This window comes from Colobus angolensis, unplaced genomic scaffold, assembly GCF_000951035.1.
Source record: "Colobus angolensis palliatus isolate OR3802 unplaced genomic scaffold, Cang.pa_1.0 Scaffold3, whole genome shotgun sequence".
In the NCBI taxonomy this organism is placed as follows: Eukaryota; Metazoa; Chordata; class Mammalia; order Primates; family Cercopithecidae; genus Colobus; species Colobus angolensis.
This window is the reverse complement of record NW_012116265.1, coordinates 18,934,552-18,952,975: the sequence shown is the minus strand read 5'-3', so window position 1 is coordinate 18,952,975 and position 18,424 is coordinate 18,934,552. Positions and strand designations below refer to the sequence as shown.

At 43.6% G+C, this 18,424-nt stretch overlaps 2 protein-coding genes across 3 annotated transcripts in view; one reads left to right on the top strand and one right to left on the bottom strand.

The window, feature by feature from the left end:
* The first annotated feature begins 1,374 nt into the window (after positions 1–1,374).
* Positions 1,375–8,130, top strand: EIF2B2 (eukaryotic translation initiation factor 2B, subunit 2 beta, 39kDa). The gene is made up of 8 exons (XM_011949548.1): positions 1,375–1,652; positions 1,774–1,894; positions 2,053–2,201; positions 3,271–3,434; positions 4,407–4,502; positions 5,112–5,249; positions 6,254–6,320; positions 7,572–8,130. Exons 1-8 carry the CDS (start codon positions 1,490–1,492, stop codon positions 7,727–7,729), a joined length of 1,056 nt encoding a protein of 351 aa, XP_011804938.1. The 5' UTR covers positions 1,375–1,489; the 3' UTR covers positions 7,730–8,130.
* A 7,556-nt stretch (positions 8,131–15,686) lies between these two features.
* MLH3 (mutL homolog 3) overlaps positions 15,687–18,424 on the bottom strand; it is a 40,999-nt gene continuing 38,261 nt past the window's right edge. For both annotated transcript variants that reach the window (XM_011949547.1, XM_011949546.1), the window contains 2 exons: positions 17,896–18,047; positions 15,687–16,105 (listed from right to left, as the gene is read on the bottom strand). In XM_011949547.1, coding sequence (XP_011804937.1) covers positions 15,986–16,105; positions 17,896–18,047 — 272 coding nt within the window. In that variant the 3' untranslated portion in view covers positions 15,687–15,985. The remainder of the gene's footprint in view (positions 16,106–17,895; positions 18,048–18,424) is intronic.

Sequence of the window (18,424 nt, the reverse complement as noted above, 5' to 3'; positions counted from 1 at the left end):
GGGTTCATGCCATTCTCCTGCCTCAGCCTCCCAGGTAGCTGGGACTACAGGCGCCGCCACGTCGCCCGGCTAGTTTTTTGTAGTTTTTAGTAGAGACGGGGTTTCACCGTGTTAGCCAGGATGGTCTCGAACTCCTGACCTCGTGATCCGCCCGTCTTGGCCTCTCAAAGTGCTGGGATTACAGGCTTGAGCCACTGCGCCCGGCCCATGATATTGATTTTTAAGTATTTGATCAGCTTTGCATTCCAGGTTTACGTTTTACTTTGTAATTACATATTATTCTTTTTTTAAGTATTGCAGGATTTGATGTGCTAATAATTTGTTGCAATTTTTGTTTCCTATGTTCATGACAGATATTAATCTGTAATTTTCTTTTCTTTGTACTACTTTTGGCTAACTTTGGTATTGACATAATTTTTTTGGAGGGCAATTTGTAAATTATAACAAAAGTCTTTAAAATGTGTTCGCCTAAGGATTCCACTTTGAAGAATTTATCTTAAGGAAATAGAGATTTCTATTATACACAGACTTTGGGTTCAGGAAGACCTGGATTTAAGTATGAACCCAATCATTTATTAACTGCTTAAATTCTGTGGGTCTGCTTTCCAATCTGTAAAATGGGGATAAGAGGACGTATTTCAGACCTTACATAACTGAGACAATTCACACACAGTTCCCAACATCCAGTAAGCTGTAAGTAAATGGTAACTCTCGGTATTATGTTATACTCTCTGGCCTCTCTGTAGGAGGACAATTATGTCCAAATCGGAGGATGTTATCTTTGCTTCTGTATTTGCTCCCACTTTGAATCTCGTTAATGGTTGGTAGTCTTCCTCATCTCTAATTTCGCTATCTTCTATTAGACGTGTTAGGCCTTGAGAATACAAAACCAACAAAAGATATTGTCCTTGTTTTCAGAGAGATGAACCTACTAGATACAGGCGCAAACGGTACCAAGTAATGTAACAGAACAAAAGTGAGACATCTGTCCAAGGGGCAGCCGACCCTGGACACGCATTCGGAACGTTAGTGTCAGCTGACACTCGGGAGTGACAGCTCGGGCGGTCACCGAGCTGGGAAGACAGGAGGGAGTGCCGCAACTTCTTCAGTGTAGCCTTAAGTCGCGGTGAGGGGCGCGTAGAGACTTGCTGCTCCCATAGCAACGGGACTAGCCACCCTCTACAGGCCGGACGGGTTACTTCCGTTCACCGTCCGCTGAGCCAAGAAAGGCCGCTTCCGAGCCTGCAGTCCCCGAGGCGCGCGGGCCCGGTTGTAACTGAACAACCCGAGCCTCACGTCTCTGATTGGCTCAGGCAGAGGAAGGGGGCGGGAGAGTGGCAACGAGGGGCGTGGCCTGCTCCCACTCAAACTTGTGGTTTCCCCCCTCCCCTCACGGCGGAAGCCGACCTCGCCCGCCCCGGAAGTGCAAAGTGTGTGGTCTGGCAGGTGTGGATTCCGCCGGTGAAGGCTGAAGGCAGCTACCTTAGAGATGCCGGGGTCCGCAGCGAAGGGCTCGGAGTTGTCAGAGAGGATCGAGAGCTTCGTGGAGACCCTGAAGCGGGGTGGTGGGCCGCGCAGCTCCGAGGAAATGGCTCGGGAGACCCTTGAGCTGCTACGCCACATCATTACGGACCACCGCTGGAGCAACGCGGGTGAGGCCGGCCTGCCTCCGTCAGCAAACCCGGCCCCTGTCTGTTCCCGATCCCAAGGCTGAAAGTTTCCCAGGCCTCACTTCGCGTTGGCTCCTCTTATCCTCTCTCTTTTGGACTATAGGGGAGCTGATGGAGCTGATCCGCAGAGAGGGCAGGAGGATGACGGCCGCTCAGCCCTCCGAGACCACCGTGGGCAACATGGTGCGGAGAGTGCTCAAGATTATCCGGGAGGAGTATGGCAGGTCAGGCTCACGTCCTGGGCTCCGGGTTGGATACAGTGACACTTTTTCCACGGGCCCCTCTCCCTGCTCGGAGACTTTATTGGAGCTGAGCAGCCCTTGTTACCTGCCTGACCACTCCTCCTCCCCACCTCTCTCTTTGCGTCTTATTGCCTCTATAGACTCCATGGACGCAGCGACGAGAGTGATCAGCAGGAGTCCCTGCACAAACTGTTGACATCCGGAGGCCTGAACGAGGATTTCAGCTTCCATTATGCCCAACTCCAGTCCAACATCATTGAGGCGATTAATGAGCTGCTAGTGGAGCTGGGTAAGAGGCCTGATTGCTGGGAAAATGGGACTGGTCACAGGCAAATGAGGGAACAGAAGCCCCTGAAGGTTGTTCATTAGCAGAGATGGGATATTACCAGTCTTCTGGTTCTCAGAGGTTTGTCTTCCTTCCTGATTAGGAAATGTTGCAACAGGTGATGGGACCAAAGTAACCCTCTCTACTTTTCCTTACAGACCAACCCTTGATAGACTGCAAGTCTGTGCAGTGGCACAGACTCTATTAGGACAGAGTTTTATTTTCATTGTAAAGAAGATGAACTCCCTAGAGAACCAGGTCGATAGACCTCCTTCACTATCTCTGAATTTTTATACACACGTACACGTATACCATTTCTATCCCCCTTGTCATTGCTGTCCAAGTGACTTGCAGATATTCATTATAATCAGATGATGAAGAAGCTGCTTCCAAATTCCTCCCCCGTTTTTCTTCTCTGGCCATTCTCTCTCACCTAGAAGTGTTGTGGCCACCTTTTGAAGGAAGAGTTCTTTTAGGCAGAAGCTCTGTTTACCCGATTCTCAGCACTTTAGGATTTCCCAGATTGCCATTCCTTGGCTGAATTCACTATCTTCAAAATCGGTTGTAAGGAGCTCTGTAGTGACAGAGGTGGTTGATAGATAGGGGTACTTCTGGAAGAGGGCAGGCAGAAAATCCCAGAGTGGGGCTTTTAAGAAATTGTGACATAGCTGGGTGTGGTGGCTCACACCTGTAATCCCACAACTTTGGGAGGCCAAGGTGAGTGGATTGCTTGCGACCAGGAGTTCAAAACCAGCCTGGGCAACATAGTGGGACCCTATCTCTATTAAAAAAAAAAAAAAAGTTGTGACATTTCACTTTAAGCACATTAACCCTGTGGTACCAGGGTCTGCTAGGTTGGCAGTGCATGTGAAGGGCAGACATCTTTTTCCGTACACTCATAATGTGTGTTTGTGATATAGTATAGCAATTTCATATATATTTCATTCGATCGAATTTCATTCGATCCTAAGTAAGTATATATGAAATTGCTATACTATATCACATATTTTTTTTTTCAAAACTGTTCTTACAGAAGGGACAACGGAGAACATTGCAGCCCAGGCTCTGGAGCACATTCACAGCAATGAGGTGATCATGACCATTGGCTTCTCCCGAACAGTAGAGGCCTTCCTCAAAGAGGCTGCCCGAAAGAGGAAATTCCATGTCATTGTAGCAGAGTGTGCTCCTTTCTGCCAGGTAAGGAGACTGCTGTAGCTGCTACTAAGAAAAATGGAAAATGAAGAAGAAATAAACAAGGGATGGGTAGGGCCATTCCAACCTTGAATTGATAAGCAAGACTTTGAGACACTGAGAAGATAAACTAAAACATTAAGGGAATTTTCAAGGTGTTCGTTCTGTGAACATTCTTAAATAGTGGTTTAAGAAAGTTGGGACTGGGAGCAGTGGTTCATGCCCCTAATTCCAGCACTTTGGGAGGTTGAGGCGGGCGGATCACCTGAAGTCAGGGGTTCGAGAGCAGCCTGGCCAACATGACGAAACCCCATCTCTACTAAAAATACAAAAATTAGCTGGGCGTGCTGGTGCATGCCTGTAATCCCAGCTACTCTGGAGGTTGAGGCAGGAGAATTGCTTGAACCTGGAAAGCAGAGGTTGCAATGAGCCAAGATAGTGCCACTGCACTCCAGCCTGTACCACAGAGCAAGACTCTGTCTCAAAACACAAAAAAACCAACAACAACAACAACAAAAATGCTGGTGAACTGCTGGGTCCAAGGAAACATGGGTTGGTTCTTTTAGGAATCAAAGCAGGGTAAATTACCTTGGGGATGACTGATGCTTGGTCTGACCTCATTCGATCCTAAGTAAATAATAGGTCTCAAAAAGGAAATATGTAAGGATGCAGGATGTTTTAAAATAATGAGCCAGGAGCTATCTTGTCAGCAATCGTGATTATGTTATACACGCACGTTGTATTTCCAGTTTTGTGGCTGGAGCACTAGACATTTATTAGCTTCCCCTGGGCTTCCCTACAGCTTACCAGAGCTATGATAGTCCAAAAACTTAGTTGTCCAAAAAATGAGTTATCTATTGGAAATTATGTGCTGGATATGCCCATATCACACAATTCCCCAGATCCAGTTACATTTGAGAGCACTTTTCACTATTTCTCACTCTTTCTCTTAGAATCAGCCTTTCCCTCCCATTGCAGGGTCATGAAATGGCTGTGAATTTGTCCAAAGCAGGTATTGAGACAACTGTCATGACTGATGCTGCCATTTTTGCCGTAATGTCAAGAGTCAACAAGGTGGGTATATTTGGAGTTATGTTGAATTCATGAAGATTATATTTCTAAAATTGATTTTTATCTCCTGTAATATCCATAGTGAGAGAAGGAAGTTTCTAGCACCTTTCAAAGTACATACGTAGGCCTTTTTAAATTTGTTAACTGAATTTCTTTTCCCTTTTTCTGCATCATTGTTCCTCTCTTGGAGTAGCCTCTAAATTTGGTTGAAGCATTGAAAAGAATTAAGTATTAAATAGAACTAAAGCAAGAATGTCAGTTGCTAGGGATTGGCTACAAGGCTCCTGCCTTATGCTCAAAGAGCTTGGCAGTTGTGGATAGTGAATGAAAAAGGTTCCTGGCTTCTCAGAAGGTATGGCATCTCAATTTCCAGAAAATATGGGACTGAGAGCAGTAGGTTTTGCAGTTTCTTGTCCCATTTTACATTCATTCTTTCCTTAGCAACCTACTTTTAAGCTAGAACTTGTACTGAGCCAGGGATCCCTTCCCCTATACCAGTCCGTGACCCCTCACGATACCATTCTGAGGCCTGAGCATTCAGCTTTTTGTGGCCAGTGGCCCTTTTAGGGCTCCACCCCCAGGATGACTCACATTTTTCTTCTTGTCTCAAAGGTAATCATTGGCACGAAGACCATCCTGGCCAATGGTGCCCTGAGAGCTGTGACAGGAACTCACACTCTGGCACTGGCAGCAAAACACCATTCCACCCCACTCATCGTCTGTGCACCTATGTTCAAACTTTCCCCACAGGTATGTGTGTCTGTCTTTAGCTAGAAGCCAGCAGAAAGAAGGAAGCCAGAGGGTAGGCTTGAACTCTGGGACTTCAACCACCTCACTCCAGGGCCTCCATTTATCTGCATTTACTCAATGGATTACACCCAGTGGAGGCTGGAAAGAACCACAGAAGTCTTGATTCAGTAAAATAGTTGAGAGTTCTAAGCTGCCAGCTTTAGGAAGGCAAGATTGTGAGGACAATATGTAGTTGGGAAAGGTCCTTTCCTTATGATTGCCACCACTCCCCGTCGCCTGACCATTTCTGAAAATGCCAAGCAGGTTGAAAGTAGGATCATAGAATTAGTTTTGTTATTGTTGCAGGGCCTGTCCTTTGTAACCTGAATACAAGCAGGGACTAAGTGAAGAGACATTTATTTCATCAGTGATAGAAGCTATTTGCTTTGAAAACATCAAACTATTTATAGTCTCTATTTTTTAAATTGAGGTGAAATTCACATAACATACAATTAACCATTTTAAAGTATACAATTTAGTGGTATCTAGTACATTCACAGCATTGTACAACCACCACTCTCTAGTTTCAAAACTTTTTCTCCACTCTAGAAAAACTCCCTGTGCCCATTAAGTAATCTCTCCCTATTTCTCCTCCCCATCTCCTCTAATCTGCTCCTGTCTCTATGGATTTGTCCATTTTGTATAAAAGGAATCATGATATGTGACATGTTGTGCCTGACTTTTTTCACTTAGCATGATGTTTTCAAAGTTCATCCATGTTGTAATGTCAGAATTTCCTTTCAAGGCTGAATAATATTCCATTATATGAACATACCACAATTTATTAATCCATTCATCTGTTTATGGGCATTTGGGTTGCTTCCACCTTTTGGCTTTTGTGAATAATCATGCTATAAGCATCTGTGTATAAATTTTCTGTGTGGACATGTTTTCATTTCTCTAGGGCACATATCTAGGAGTGGAATTGCTGGGTCTCTAGTTTTTAAAAATTTTTTCCTTTCTAGTTCCCCAATGAAGAAGACTCATTTCATAAGTTTGTGGCTCCTGAAGAAGTCCTGCCATTCACAGAAGGTACAAAAGCTGTGTGTGCATGTGCACACGCGTGCATGTGTTGTGTGTATTCGGGGTTTGTGTATGCATGTGTTTTGGTCTTTTTGTTGTTGTGTTGGTCAGTAGAACTGAATGCTGTCAGGTTGTGTTTTTTATCATACTTCTTGGGGGGACTGTTTTCTTTAGCAGCTCAAAGTGCTTGAGGACCTGATCAAGTCCATGTTAATTTGTTCTGAGACGAATGTATTTTAGATTTGTTGGGGCTACTGTGGGTTGGATCATCTAGCATTGTCTGGGTTTGGCTTTGCATGCTCTTTGAGATATAAACAACCAATTGGGAAAATGTACCTGTTTTCCTGCTATATAAGGAGTCATTTTGGTAAATTGATTCCCAAAGGAAGCAGGCTGTGAAATGTTCCTACTTAGAAAACTTGCCTGTAGCCTGGATAATCTCATGTGTTGGGGTTCTTTTCTCTGGCTCCTTCTGAAGGCAGCAGCTCAGCTCATTATGCCTGCAGCCTCATCAGCAAGGGTGGCCTTATACACCCTCTGAGAGCAACGCATAGTAGTTGGGGTCCTAGTTCCTCTTGGAAGTTGAATGACTTCATCCCTTTATTTAAATAAACATTCATTCTTCAGGAAATAGTTACTGAGCACCTACAATGTATCCAGCACTCTTCTAGGCACTGAAGATATCACAATGAATGAAAAAGATAAGGCCCTGTTCCTACACATTCTATTGTGGAAGACAGATGAGAAAGTATCAGGTCATGGGATGCCTGAGGACAAGCAAGGCTGATGTGATAGAAAGTGGCTAGGGGCCTAACTGAGATTGAGGAAGGGTCTTAATGAGATGACATTTCATCTGAGTCCTGAATGAATACAGTCCACCATATGAAGATCATAGAGTTTTCCATGAGCTGGTGCAGGGGGCTTAGCCAGTTAGAAAAGGATGGCATACATGGCTAGACAGTAATGAGCAAGGGGAAGAGTGGTCCAAATTGTAATTCATGTGGTGCGGCAGGGAGGGCCCAGATCTTAAATTTCAATCCTGAGTTTGAATTTTATTCTAAGGGCTATGCAGAGGCACGGAAGAGTTGTAAGCAGGGGTTGTCATGATCTGAAGTCATCTCTTCTGGTTTGCATTTTTCCATAGCTTCCCATCCTTGGGGAGCTAATATGCCTGTATTCTCGAGGTTGGAATCTATATGCTACTTAATTATGAGAGAGGGAGGCTCAGTTTTACCTTTAGCACGTGTGCTTGCCTTTCAGGGGACATTCTGGAGAAGGTCAGCGTGCATTGCCCTGTGTTCGACTACGTCCCACCAGAGCTCATTACCCTCTTTATCTCCAACATTGGTGGGAATGCACCTTCCTACATCTACCGCCTGATGAGTGAACTCTACCATCCTGATGATCATGTTTTATGACCGACCACACTTGTCCTAAGCAGAGATTGTTTAGGCAGATACAGAATGAAGAGGAGACTTGAGTGCTGCTGCTGAAACATATCCTTGCAATGTGGGACTGCACAGGAGTACACCTAAAAAAAATCCTTGATACTGTTGCCTGCCTTTTTAGTCACCCTGTATCAAGGGCACACATCCAGGATTGTGTCTTGCCTTTCAGATCTTAACAGAGCAGTGGGGCTTAACCTGTTGATTTTGGAGCCTCTTAGTGACCTGGTTGCATCTGTGTCAGGAACTTAAACTTTCTGGTTCAGTAGTGTGTTAAACATAACACTGAATACCTTGCTGGGATACAGATTTTTGCTCAGAAATGGCTACGACGCTTCTTCTAGGCTCTGCCAATAAAAGCCACTTGAAGGATCCATAGTTGGTTTATTGATTGTCCTACTCTGACAGAACTGCTTGAAACAGCAGCAGCAGAGCCTTTTTTGTGTTTGCATAGAGGGCTGTAGTTAGCGGGAAAAGTGTACAATATGGAAGCAGTGGCCAGATACAGTGGCTCCCATTTGTAATCCTGGCACTTTGGGAGGGTGAGGTGGGAAGATTGTTTGAGACCTGGAGTTTGAGATTAGCCTGGCAACATAGCAAGATCCTGTCTCTACAAATTTTTATTTTTTTTATTTTTTTTATTTTTTTAAATTTTTTTTCTTTTAAATTAGCCAGACATGGTGGCACATACCTGTGGCCTTGCTATTCTGGAGGCTGAGGTGGGAGGATCACTTGAGCCCATGAGTTCAAGGCTTCAGTGAGCTATGATTGTACCACTGCACTCCCGGGATGATAAGCAAGACCCTGTCTCTAAATAAAATTAAAAAACAGAAGTACAAATGAAAGTATAGTTTCTTTTACAATTCACTGCTCATGGCCCCAGACAGCTTGTTAATAGGCTAAAACGGTAGTTCCAAAACCTCTCTGATCATCAGAATCTCCTGAGTCATTCCGGTCACTCACTCACACAGTCTTGGGTTTCATCTTCGACCTACTGCATCTGATCTCTGGGTTACCACCTGGGAATCTGTTTAAAGCTTCCTAGAAAAGGATAGTCTCATGCAGTGTTTATAGGACTATAAATTGGTACAACCTTTTAGAGGGCAATTTGGAAGCTGTATTTCTATAATTATTTGTGTAAGCACAAAGATTTATACAGTAGTTGTAATGTCATAGCCTAAGTGTCCAGCAACAGGAGACACGTTGAGTAAGGATTGACAGTTACACTGCGGAACATTATACATGGCAATAGAAATTTCAAAAGGATGGCTGGAGGGGCAGTGTCTGGATTGAAGACATCTGGGCTGGTTCACTGCATTTAATGTGAATTTGTTACCAATATTTAAAAATCTGGAGATTGCACATTTCAAAAATTCAGATTTCTTGCTCTTCTTGAAAACTCGAATTTGGCAACTCTGGGCCAACATTTCCAAATGGCAAGAGTTAGTTTGCGGTTGGGTAATGTCTGATGCAATTAGATGAAACATCTCCAGTTTTCTGCAGTTCCTACTGGATCCATTTAACTCATTTATGTTATCTGCCTAACCCCTGTAGGCATCTGAGTTGTGATCCTGGTGCTAATAGGACAGATTTGCAAGGAAGTCCATTTGATACTCCTCTGTTAGTTAAAAACAAGCTGGGAAAAACAAAAAGCTGCAGAGTAATGTGCATAATATGGACTCATTTCATTAAAACAACAACACTGGCCGGGCGCAGCAGCTCATGCCTATAATCCGAGCACTTTGGGAGGCCAAGGAGGGCAGATCACTTGAGGTCAGGAGTTTGAGACCAGCTTGGTCAAAATGGCGAAACTAAAATAATATAATAAAAATAAAATTTTTAGTCTCCACTAAAAATACAAAAGTTAGCCAGGTGTGGTTGCGGGTACCTGTAGTCCCAGCTGCTCCGGAGTGTGAGCTGGGGAAGTGGATGCTGCAGTGAGCAGTGCCATTGGGCCACTGCACTTTAGCTTGGGCAAGCATGGGTGAGACTCTGACAAAAACAAAACAAAATTATATGGACACGTATAGGGAAACAGTATAGAAGTAAAATACCAAGCACGGCAAGCAGAGGGACATCCTCTCATTTTGTTGACATGTTTATGCTTACATACTATTTCCGGTTTTTAACCTAAAAAGTCTCCCAGGTGATCCAGATTTTCTGCCATGTTTAGGAACTTGTGGTCCAAAGCAGGGCCTCTTGTACAGTGTCTCTGTGGGTGGAGGGAGCACTAAGAATCTGCATGTTTAACAAATAAGCACCCTGTGGGCTTTGAACAGGTGATTTTAAACCACATTTTGGTGAACACTGGGCAGAGGTAGGTTCTGAGGGAAAGGCCTCTATTCTTTGATACCTCTTTGAGAGAGATCTTTGCCTTAGGTCTTCCAGAGAGGGAAAAAAGTAAGACCTCAGAAAGTCAGTATTTTACACTGACCTAAAAACTGTATGACTCAGAAGAGCCTGACTCACTCAGGCTCAGTCTTTCTATTATTTCTTAAAGCATCTAAGACCCCACGCTTTCTCAGTGAAGTGGCTTGTAGCTACCCATTACGAGCAATTGTCTCCTCCAAAGGCACCAATTCTAACAGCAATTCACTTGGGTACAATTGTGTGGTTTGGAGTAAGAGCAGCAGTGAGGCAAGGAACTTAAATCTGTTCCTGGCTCCAAAAATGCTTTATGATACTTGTCCTTTGTCCATCTTAGTCTCTGTGTCTAAAATTAGCACCAACATCCTTCCCAGGCATGACTGAGATGGATGAAGGTTATAAGGGTAGAAGCTCTCTTTCTGATCAGCTATTACAGTGCTAAGAACAGAACTGCAGGAATGCATACTTTTTAGAATCTTTGTGCCCCCAATTAAGTAAACCCTATTGAGGCTCATCTTCCTATTTCCCCTCTCTTTGTTTCCCTATTTGAGGAGGGGTAAGTATCAGAAAGAGAGAACCTGAACTGAACAGGAGGAAACAGAAGTTCCACGTCAACTCACTGCCTGTCAGCATTGGTATCAGGGGTGCCCACCTCCCACCCCTGCCTTGCTGGCAGAACCGAGAAACTCAAAAAAAAACAAAAAACAAAAAACAAACAAAAAAACAACTGTTGTAGCTTGGAGAGAATTAATAGAACTAGGATTCCATGGATGTGAAAGTCTTCCTGAATATGTTAAATAAACCAAGTTAGATAACTGCAGTTTGTAAAGACACTTTTTTTCCCACGGTTTCTATCTTCCAGTTTGGGCAGAGGGCAGGAGAGGCACAATTCTTGGAACTTGAATAAGGAACAGAAATTCCTAATTTAGCCTCAGAAGAGACGTCTCAGAAAAATACTCTACCAGGAAAAACTGAAGTGTAAAACGATGCCTCAAAGAAATCAATGCTGGTACCCATAGGATCATATGTTTCATGGATGTGCTTCAAAATTATTTCTCAAAGCAATCTGTTGCATCAGTCTTTGGGCTAAGAAAGGCTGCCAGTCACAGTCCCATCATGGAACGACTGGCATACTCTGTAATGATCTGTGATAATACAACTGCATCAGAACGGCTCTGCCATATAGACAGTACCAGATGGTAATGGGATTATTGTAAAGGCCTCATACTATCCACCTGTCCTTACAAAAACTCCCTTAGCAGACATGCACCTAGTTGACACGAAAGGACCATTTTGAAATGTGATTTGGAAGTGTTTTACATCTGGCCTACTTTGCTTTGAATTATTCTTTCATTTGCCAAAGAGCTCTTGCAAGGTACTGCACAATGGCTAGGCAATTATTATTATTAACGGTAAAAACTGCAATTACTTTTGCACCAACTTAATAATAAAGAGCTAAAGTCTAAGCTTCCAGTTTCCTGGCATCCCTCACACGATGGAGGGCAGCGCTTGAGTCTAATCATGCTTGAGATGGTGATTGCCTGATAGGTATATTAAATACTCGGCTGAAGAGATGGATCCTTTCAATAGTGTTTTTTTCAAGCACGTTATATTTAGAATTAAGACCTGCCTAGAAAATAAGCTACTTAGCGCTGAAGAAACAAAAACTTGACAAGATTCCTAAATCATCATTTATATGTAATATTCTTCTTACAACACTGGGGTTGGAAAGATAACAAATACATAAAAATAAAATTCTGCAGTTAACTAATGTGAAAAAGAGGTAATGCAATGTTGAATAATGAGAAACTGCTAACTGCGGTAGCTAACTCCAAGCTACTTTTTTTTGGACTGCTTGGCCCATCATGGGGCACTCCTTACTTTGGAAGTAGATAAGAGCAAGTTGTAAGGCCAGAGTCAGGCAAGGCTGGCCAAATCCCACTTCTACAGGCTGCTGCTCAAATCACGCTGGCCTGATAGATTCCCACATGCAGCACACTGCGATTCCCACACGCTTGGATCCGGTTGCCTGGACTCTATCTGATGCTTCTGGGTAAGACTGAGTGCTCTGTAACTAATGGGCCGGCGGTGAAAATGATCCAAGGGTTGGAAACATCCTCAGCCATGTGATAACCTGTTTTCTTCCCTGTATATCCTGCACAAGTTCTGATACAATACATTTAGAAGGGAACTCACTGAAGATTTGCTGAATGATGAAGAGAGGGATGGAAGGAAGAAGGAAGGAAGGGTTTATTTGGTGCAGATTCTTCAGCATTTTGTTTTCCCAGACTTCCTTCTTTTCCCCTCTTCTGGACCCACCTTTTTGCCATCTCACCGTTGACGCGCAGCTTCAGCTGAGAGGGTAAAGACAGACAGGCATGATCGCGAGTAGCCAGCATGCTGGCCAGCTCTCCCTGTTAGCAGACTTTTGCAAAGGGTTTGGATGGAATGGGTGGCTCTTCAGGGGGAAAACAAGTCGTGGGGGTCAGGTTCTGGGTGCCTGAAACTGCTCTTCCTTCACTCCACTGTGCCATGACTGGCTCCCACCCGAAGCTTCAGCTGAGCTGGCTTGTCAGGGCTCGCTAGGAACTGCTGAGCTGCATCTGCTCTCACTTGGCATGGCTTCCTCAGCCCCTCCACATCTCAAGAATGTGGCCTTGGGCCCCCTCCTGCTCTGACCATTTTGCTTGCCTGGGTTTTTTCACTGTCTGCCATGCCCAGATCCCAGCTGTTCATTTGTACCTGACCTCTGACTACTGCTAGAACCCCTCTATTCTTACATCTCATGTAGTTTCAGGTCCCCAGCCAGATTCTGGATGTTACCCAAGACCCCTCCCCATTCTCCAGCTTCATTCTAGCCTACACTTTATGTTTTGCCTTAAGCTTTTCCAATACTAGCTCCTATTGCCATCTCTAGTCTTAATTCTGATAGTGGGACTGTTAGCTCCTCTTCTTTCAATAATAAAAGGCTAGCTGTCACTAGCTGTGACTCTGTAATACCTAACGCCAGAGGAAGCTACTATATTCTATCGTTAGTTTTCTTGTCTTTCTCAGTGACTAAAGCTAAGCCTCTTGAAGGTAGAGACAGCCATAGGAACCTTCACTTCTCAATGAAGTGTTGATGAATGTTACAGAAAAAGGAACTCTCAAGACTGGCTGCATTTCACATCTCATCTCTCAAGTTTTATTCTGAAGTTACTAAAGCCTTCAGTGACCAGAATCGAATGAAGGTGAATCACCAAGTTTATAAATGAATGAATTCCTAATAAATTAAAAATATAAGGGACAGCATATGGGTAATAATGGGAAGGAGTGTGCAGTTTGAAGTCACTCAGACCTGGGTCTGAATTCTGGCTCTCACAGCTAAGCCTTCAGCAAACCATTTAACAGCTCTGAGCTTCGAAGTTTTATTATACAAAGGGGGACAACCAGGTTCCTAAGAAGACGGTTCTCCACCTTCGTTTCCCACTTTGTAAAATGGTGATGAAGCTACCACCTTACCTCACGAACTGTCAAGAAATTAAAATAAGATAAAGTATGAGAAAAAATATTTTGTAAACCTTAAAGCACAATATAGGTATTAATGATTACTATTATAAATTACATGTATCTTTGTTCTTATGGCATCTGAGTTAAAAACAACATAAAACCTTAATAGGCGATAAAGGTAATCTATTAGATGTTTTTCTCTAACAGGTTGTTTGAATGCTGAGGCCTGCCCCCACACTTACAAATTATGAAAATAGAATAATTATCTCTGACATTGCTTGAGTCAGGCTAGCCAGGAAGGCCAATTACATAATTTATGGAGGATTTTTTCTAATCCTCTGCTACTCTCAAGAAAATTGTAGTCGGGATTACATATAGCAAAACCTTCTGAAATCATAAGAGGCATTGAGACACTTTTTAAAATCTCTCAAATTGGTCTGACCTGAAAAGATTTTTACAGCTCCCAGGACAGTTGGCCTCTGTGCAGCCCTTAAGCAGGGAGGCGGAGGCCCTGAGGCCACGCTGCCACACTAGGCCTGGAGGCAGAGCCCCTGACAGCCTGCAAATCCTCTGAAAACTCCCTCCTTTCTAAGGTCATGTTTTCCCATCTATAAAACACCCATTTATATGTATTTAGAAGAATAAAAGCCATTTTTAGACAGTAGGGCCTGTTCTTCAGGGTTCCAATTACGTAAATCTACAAGGATCCCCTTGAAAACAAGTGAAGGTTTTCCCTGAACCTTCTCTGGGGCAGATGCTAATGAATGCAATACTTTCATTGCTCCTGTAAGATTCACTTCAAGGCTGCTGGCAAAGGAACTTTTCTTCCATGAGCACGAATTGGTTTCCTGTATTAAGAAATGAGGAAAATCATTCCATTGATATAAAAGCCACTTTGAGCAGGCTGGACAGGAAATACAAAAGTAGAAATTCTCATTGCATCATTTCACTAATTGTTTAACACCCCAGTTGCAATAAACATTACCAGCTGGCATTTTGTATTTTTTTTCTACTATGCAATTTTAGTCTATTGAGTCCTATTAACCACAAATCATGTGAAAAGGTGTGGGAAAAATAGATTGAGAATGGCATAACAAGCATTTGCAGAATGATCAGTCCTGGTCCCAAGTGAAATTATAAGGGCAATAGATAGGCATAATGTAATAACACCAAGATACTGTTTGAAAGAGACCCAAAGAACCCCTGTCTCCTGAAAGAGAAAGTGTAAACATATTTGGTTAGGTTGAACATAGATATGCTGTGTTTTGATATGACAATTGCTGTCACATAAAGATACTTTATGAAGTACCAAAAAAAATCATATTTTAAAAAACAAGCTCATAGTATTTTCACCATTTTACTGGTTTGGGATATTGAATATCAGTCTCTAAATTTTTTTTTTTTTTTTTTTTTTGAGACGGAGTCTCGCTCTGTCGCCCAGGCTGGAGTGCAGTGGCCGGATCTCAGCTCACTGCAAGCTCCGCCCCCCAGGTTTACGCCATTCTCCTGCCTCAGCCTCCCAAGTAGCTGGGACTACAGGCGCCCGCCACCTCGCCCGGCTAGTTTTTTGCATTTTTTAGTAGAGACGGGGTTTCACCGTATTAGCCAGGATGGTCTCGATCTCCTGACGTCGTGATCCGCCCGTCTCGGCCTCCCAAAGTGCTGGGATTACAGGCTTGAGCCACCGCGCCCGGCCAGTCTCTAAATTTTTAAAGAAAACAAAACAAAAAACCCGGGACAGGACTTTAAATTTTCTCTGTTCTATCCTTGTCCTTTTTATCAATAGTTTTTATCCCTAAAATAACTAAAGGCCTGATGAAAGACCCTAGAGAATGTTTTCACTGAAAGTAGAGAAACTCTTTAAGTCTGAGATGCAGCACATGAAGCAGCAGCACAGGGAAGTGAAGACTGAAGGGAAAAGAAGGGACCAGTTGAGAAACCCTGGGGGCAGCCTGGGAAGGCAGACTACCCCTTGGACTTGAGCATCAGCTGAATTAGATACGTGCAAATGTGAAGCTTGAAAAAAAACTGTATGGAAACAAAAATCACACCCTTCAAATAACCAAGCAACCAATCAAACGGTCATTAAATTTTATCATTAAATAAGTAGCAAAAGGTAGATACTATATGGCAACCTTCTGTGTCCATGGATGCAAATGAATGAACTGTCTTTAGGGTTGAATTCCATCTGGCTTCTCAACTAGAGGAATCATCTGCTCAAGAAAGACTGATACAAAGAGCGCTGTTGTCTAAGCTGCTCAGGGACACTGGGCTGATTCAGTCAGGGCCGTGCTGGTACCTGCTGCTGCTGCTCTCTGCTCAGAGGCATACAGTGAAAATCCCTTTGTTCCTTTTAGACCAGTGATTCTGTTCTCATGGTGGCTCACAGGGAGGCATGGATTGCTGCAGGCTCTGCATTGTATCACACTCTGCTTTTCCAAAGAGACGCCAGGCCTGGGCCATTTTGCGAAGTTTAGCGAGATTGGGTTTAATCTATGGGAAGAAAGAATAACTTCAATTAGCAATATGAAAATGTAGGTAGCATACAGGCCGGGCGCAGTGGCTCACACCTGTAATCCCAGCACTCTGGGAGGTCTAGGCAGGCGAATCACAAGGTCAGTAGTTTAAGACCAGCCTGGCCAACATGGTGAAACCCTGTCTCTACTAAAAATACAAAAAAAATTAGCCGGGCGTGGTGGTGCATGTCTGTAATCCCAGCACTCTGGAAGGCCGAGGCAGGCGGATAACAAGGTCAGGAGTTCAAGACCAACTTGGCCAATATGGTGAAATCCTGTCTCTACTAAAAATACAAAAAAAATTAGCCAGGCGTGGTGGTACACGCCTGTAATCCCAGCTACTCAGGAGGCTGAGGCAGGAGAATTGCTTGAACCTGGGAGGCGGAGGTTGTGGTGAGCTGAGATTGTGCCACTGCACTCCAGTCTGGGTGACAGAGTGAGACTCTGTCTCAAAAAAATAAAAATAAAAAATAAAAATAAAAAAAAAAGAAAATGTAGGTAGCATACAAATATTTCCAAAGTCTGGTTGTTATAATCTGTTTAGATTTCTAACTTCTGGATTCAATAGAGACTATAGATGTTTTTAAGGATCAAAGGGGACTGATAACTTTAAGTCTAGATTCCAAGCTCTTCAGCAATGGAAAAAAACTTTCTTCATATTTTTCTTTGTGAAACAAAGAGGTTTTAATGAAGTAAAATCAGCTAGTTGAGTCAGAAAACATTAGTACCGGAAAACTCCATGTAAGAAAAGATTTTATATCCCTTAGCAGGGAAAGGTTAGCAAAAGAAAAGATTTGGGGCAGGTTGCAGTGGCTCATGCCTATAGTCCCAGCACTTTGGGAGGCCAAAGTGGACAGATCACCTGAGGTCGGGAGTTCGAGACCAGCCTGACCAACATGGAGAAACCCCATCTCTACTAAAAATACAAAATTAGCCGGGCGTGGTGGCGCATGCCTGTAATCCCAGCTACTCCAGAGGCTGAGGCAGGAGAATTGCTTGAACCCCGGAGGCAGAGGTTGCGGTGAGCTGAGATTGCACCATTGCACTCCAGCCTGGGCAATTAGAGCAAAACTCCGTCTCAAAAAACAAAAAGAAGAAAGAAAAGATTTTGGAAAGCAGCAACAGAGACATTCCTGTTATGTTTTCCATGTTCTCCTTCACTGAAGATTATAACAAGGATAGAGGTTCTTAATTTAAGCCACTCTGTGCTTTTACTGCATTATCCACATTGTAGTTTGCAGGTTGCTGGATAATTAGGGCCAAAGCATAATGTAGAGATCCCCAAGCTTGGGTCCCTGTCTGATGATCCTCAAACTATAACTCAAGATCCTTGGGGATGGCCAGGTACAGTCACAGATCACCATTTCCAGCAGGTACTATCAAGAAACTGGATGTGGAGGCTCTATATTGCCAACAGTGAATTTGCTGTGCTTCTACCAACTTTCAGTAGCTTCAGGAAGAACTGCAAATTATCAAACCTAGAGCCAGCAGGCAATAGATATTCAGGATACATAAGTCTGTACATGTGTTAAGTTTTAAAATACAAAGCCATTACGTAGGTGACCTGACAGTTCAGTCTAAGCTCCATTTTGGATTTGAGCTGGAAAATGAAATTGGTGAGGCTTTATGTGAAACTTCCAATGCAGATTTTGCAAAACTCTCCTATTTTGGAAAGGATTAAGATAGATTACAGTTGCGTAGTAAAAGCCAGAAAAGAAAGAGAAGATAAACTTTGCTCCCTCCTGCTCCTGTTAGTCATTAATGTACCTGTTTTTCCTGCTCCAAGTGGTCTATGTCAGCTAATGGCAGCATAGAAGGTCTCCCGTGAGCACACTGGAATGGCAGCTGGCACGAGGACAGAGTTTCAATAAGGCGGCAACTTTCCTGTAAGCTCAGGCCATCATTAAACTTAATGGCCCCTAAATGAAAGAGAGAAACAAGAAGGTTATAGTGTGTATAGTGGGAAACCAATGCTGACCTTGGGTCACTGCCAAATATCTGGAAAAAGTAACATGTTTCTTAGGCTTCTTTAATGAGGCTTTAATCCTGCTTGAAATTGGTGCTTATAGGCTGGGCATGGTGTCTCACGCCTGTAATCCCAGCACTTTGGGAGCCTGAGGCAGGCAGATCATGAGGTCGGACGTTTAAGACCAGCCTGGCCAATATGGTGAAATCCCGCCTCTACTAAAAATACAAAAATTAGCCGGGCGTGGTGGCACGCGCCTGTAGTCCCAGCTACTTGGGAGGCTGAGGCAGAAGAATCGCTTGAACCCAGGAGGCGGGGGTTGCAGTGGGC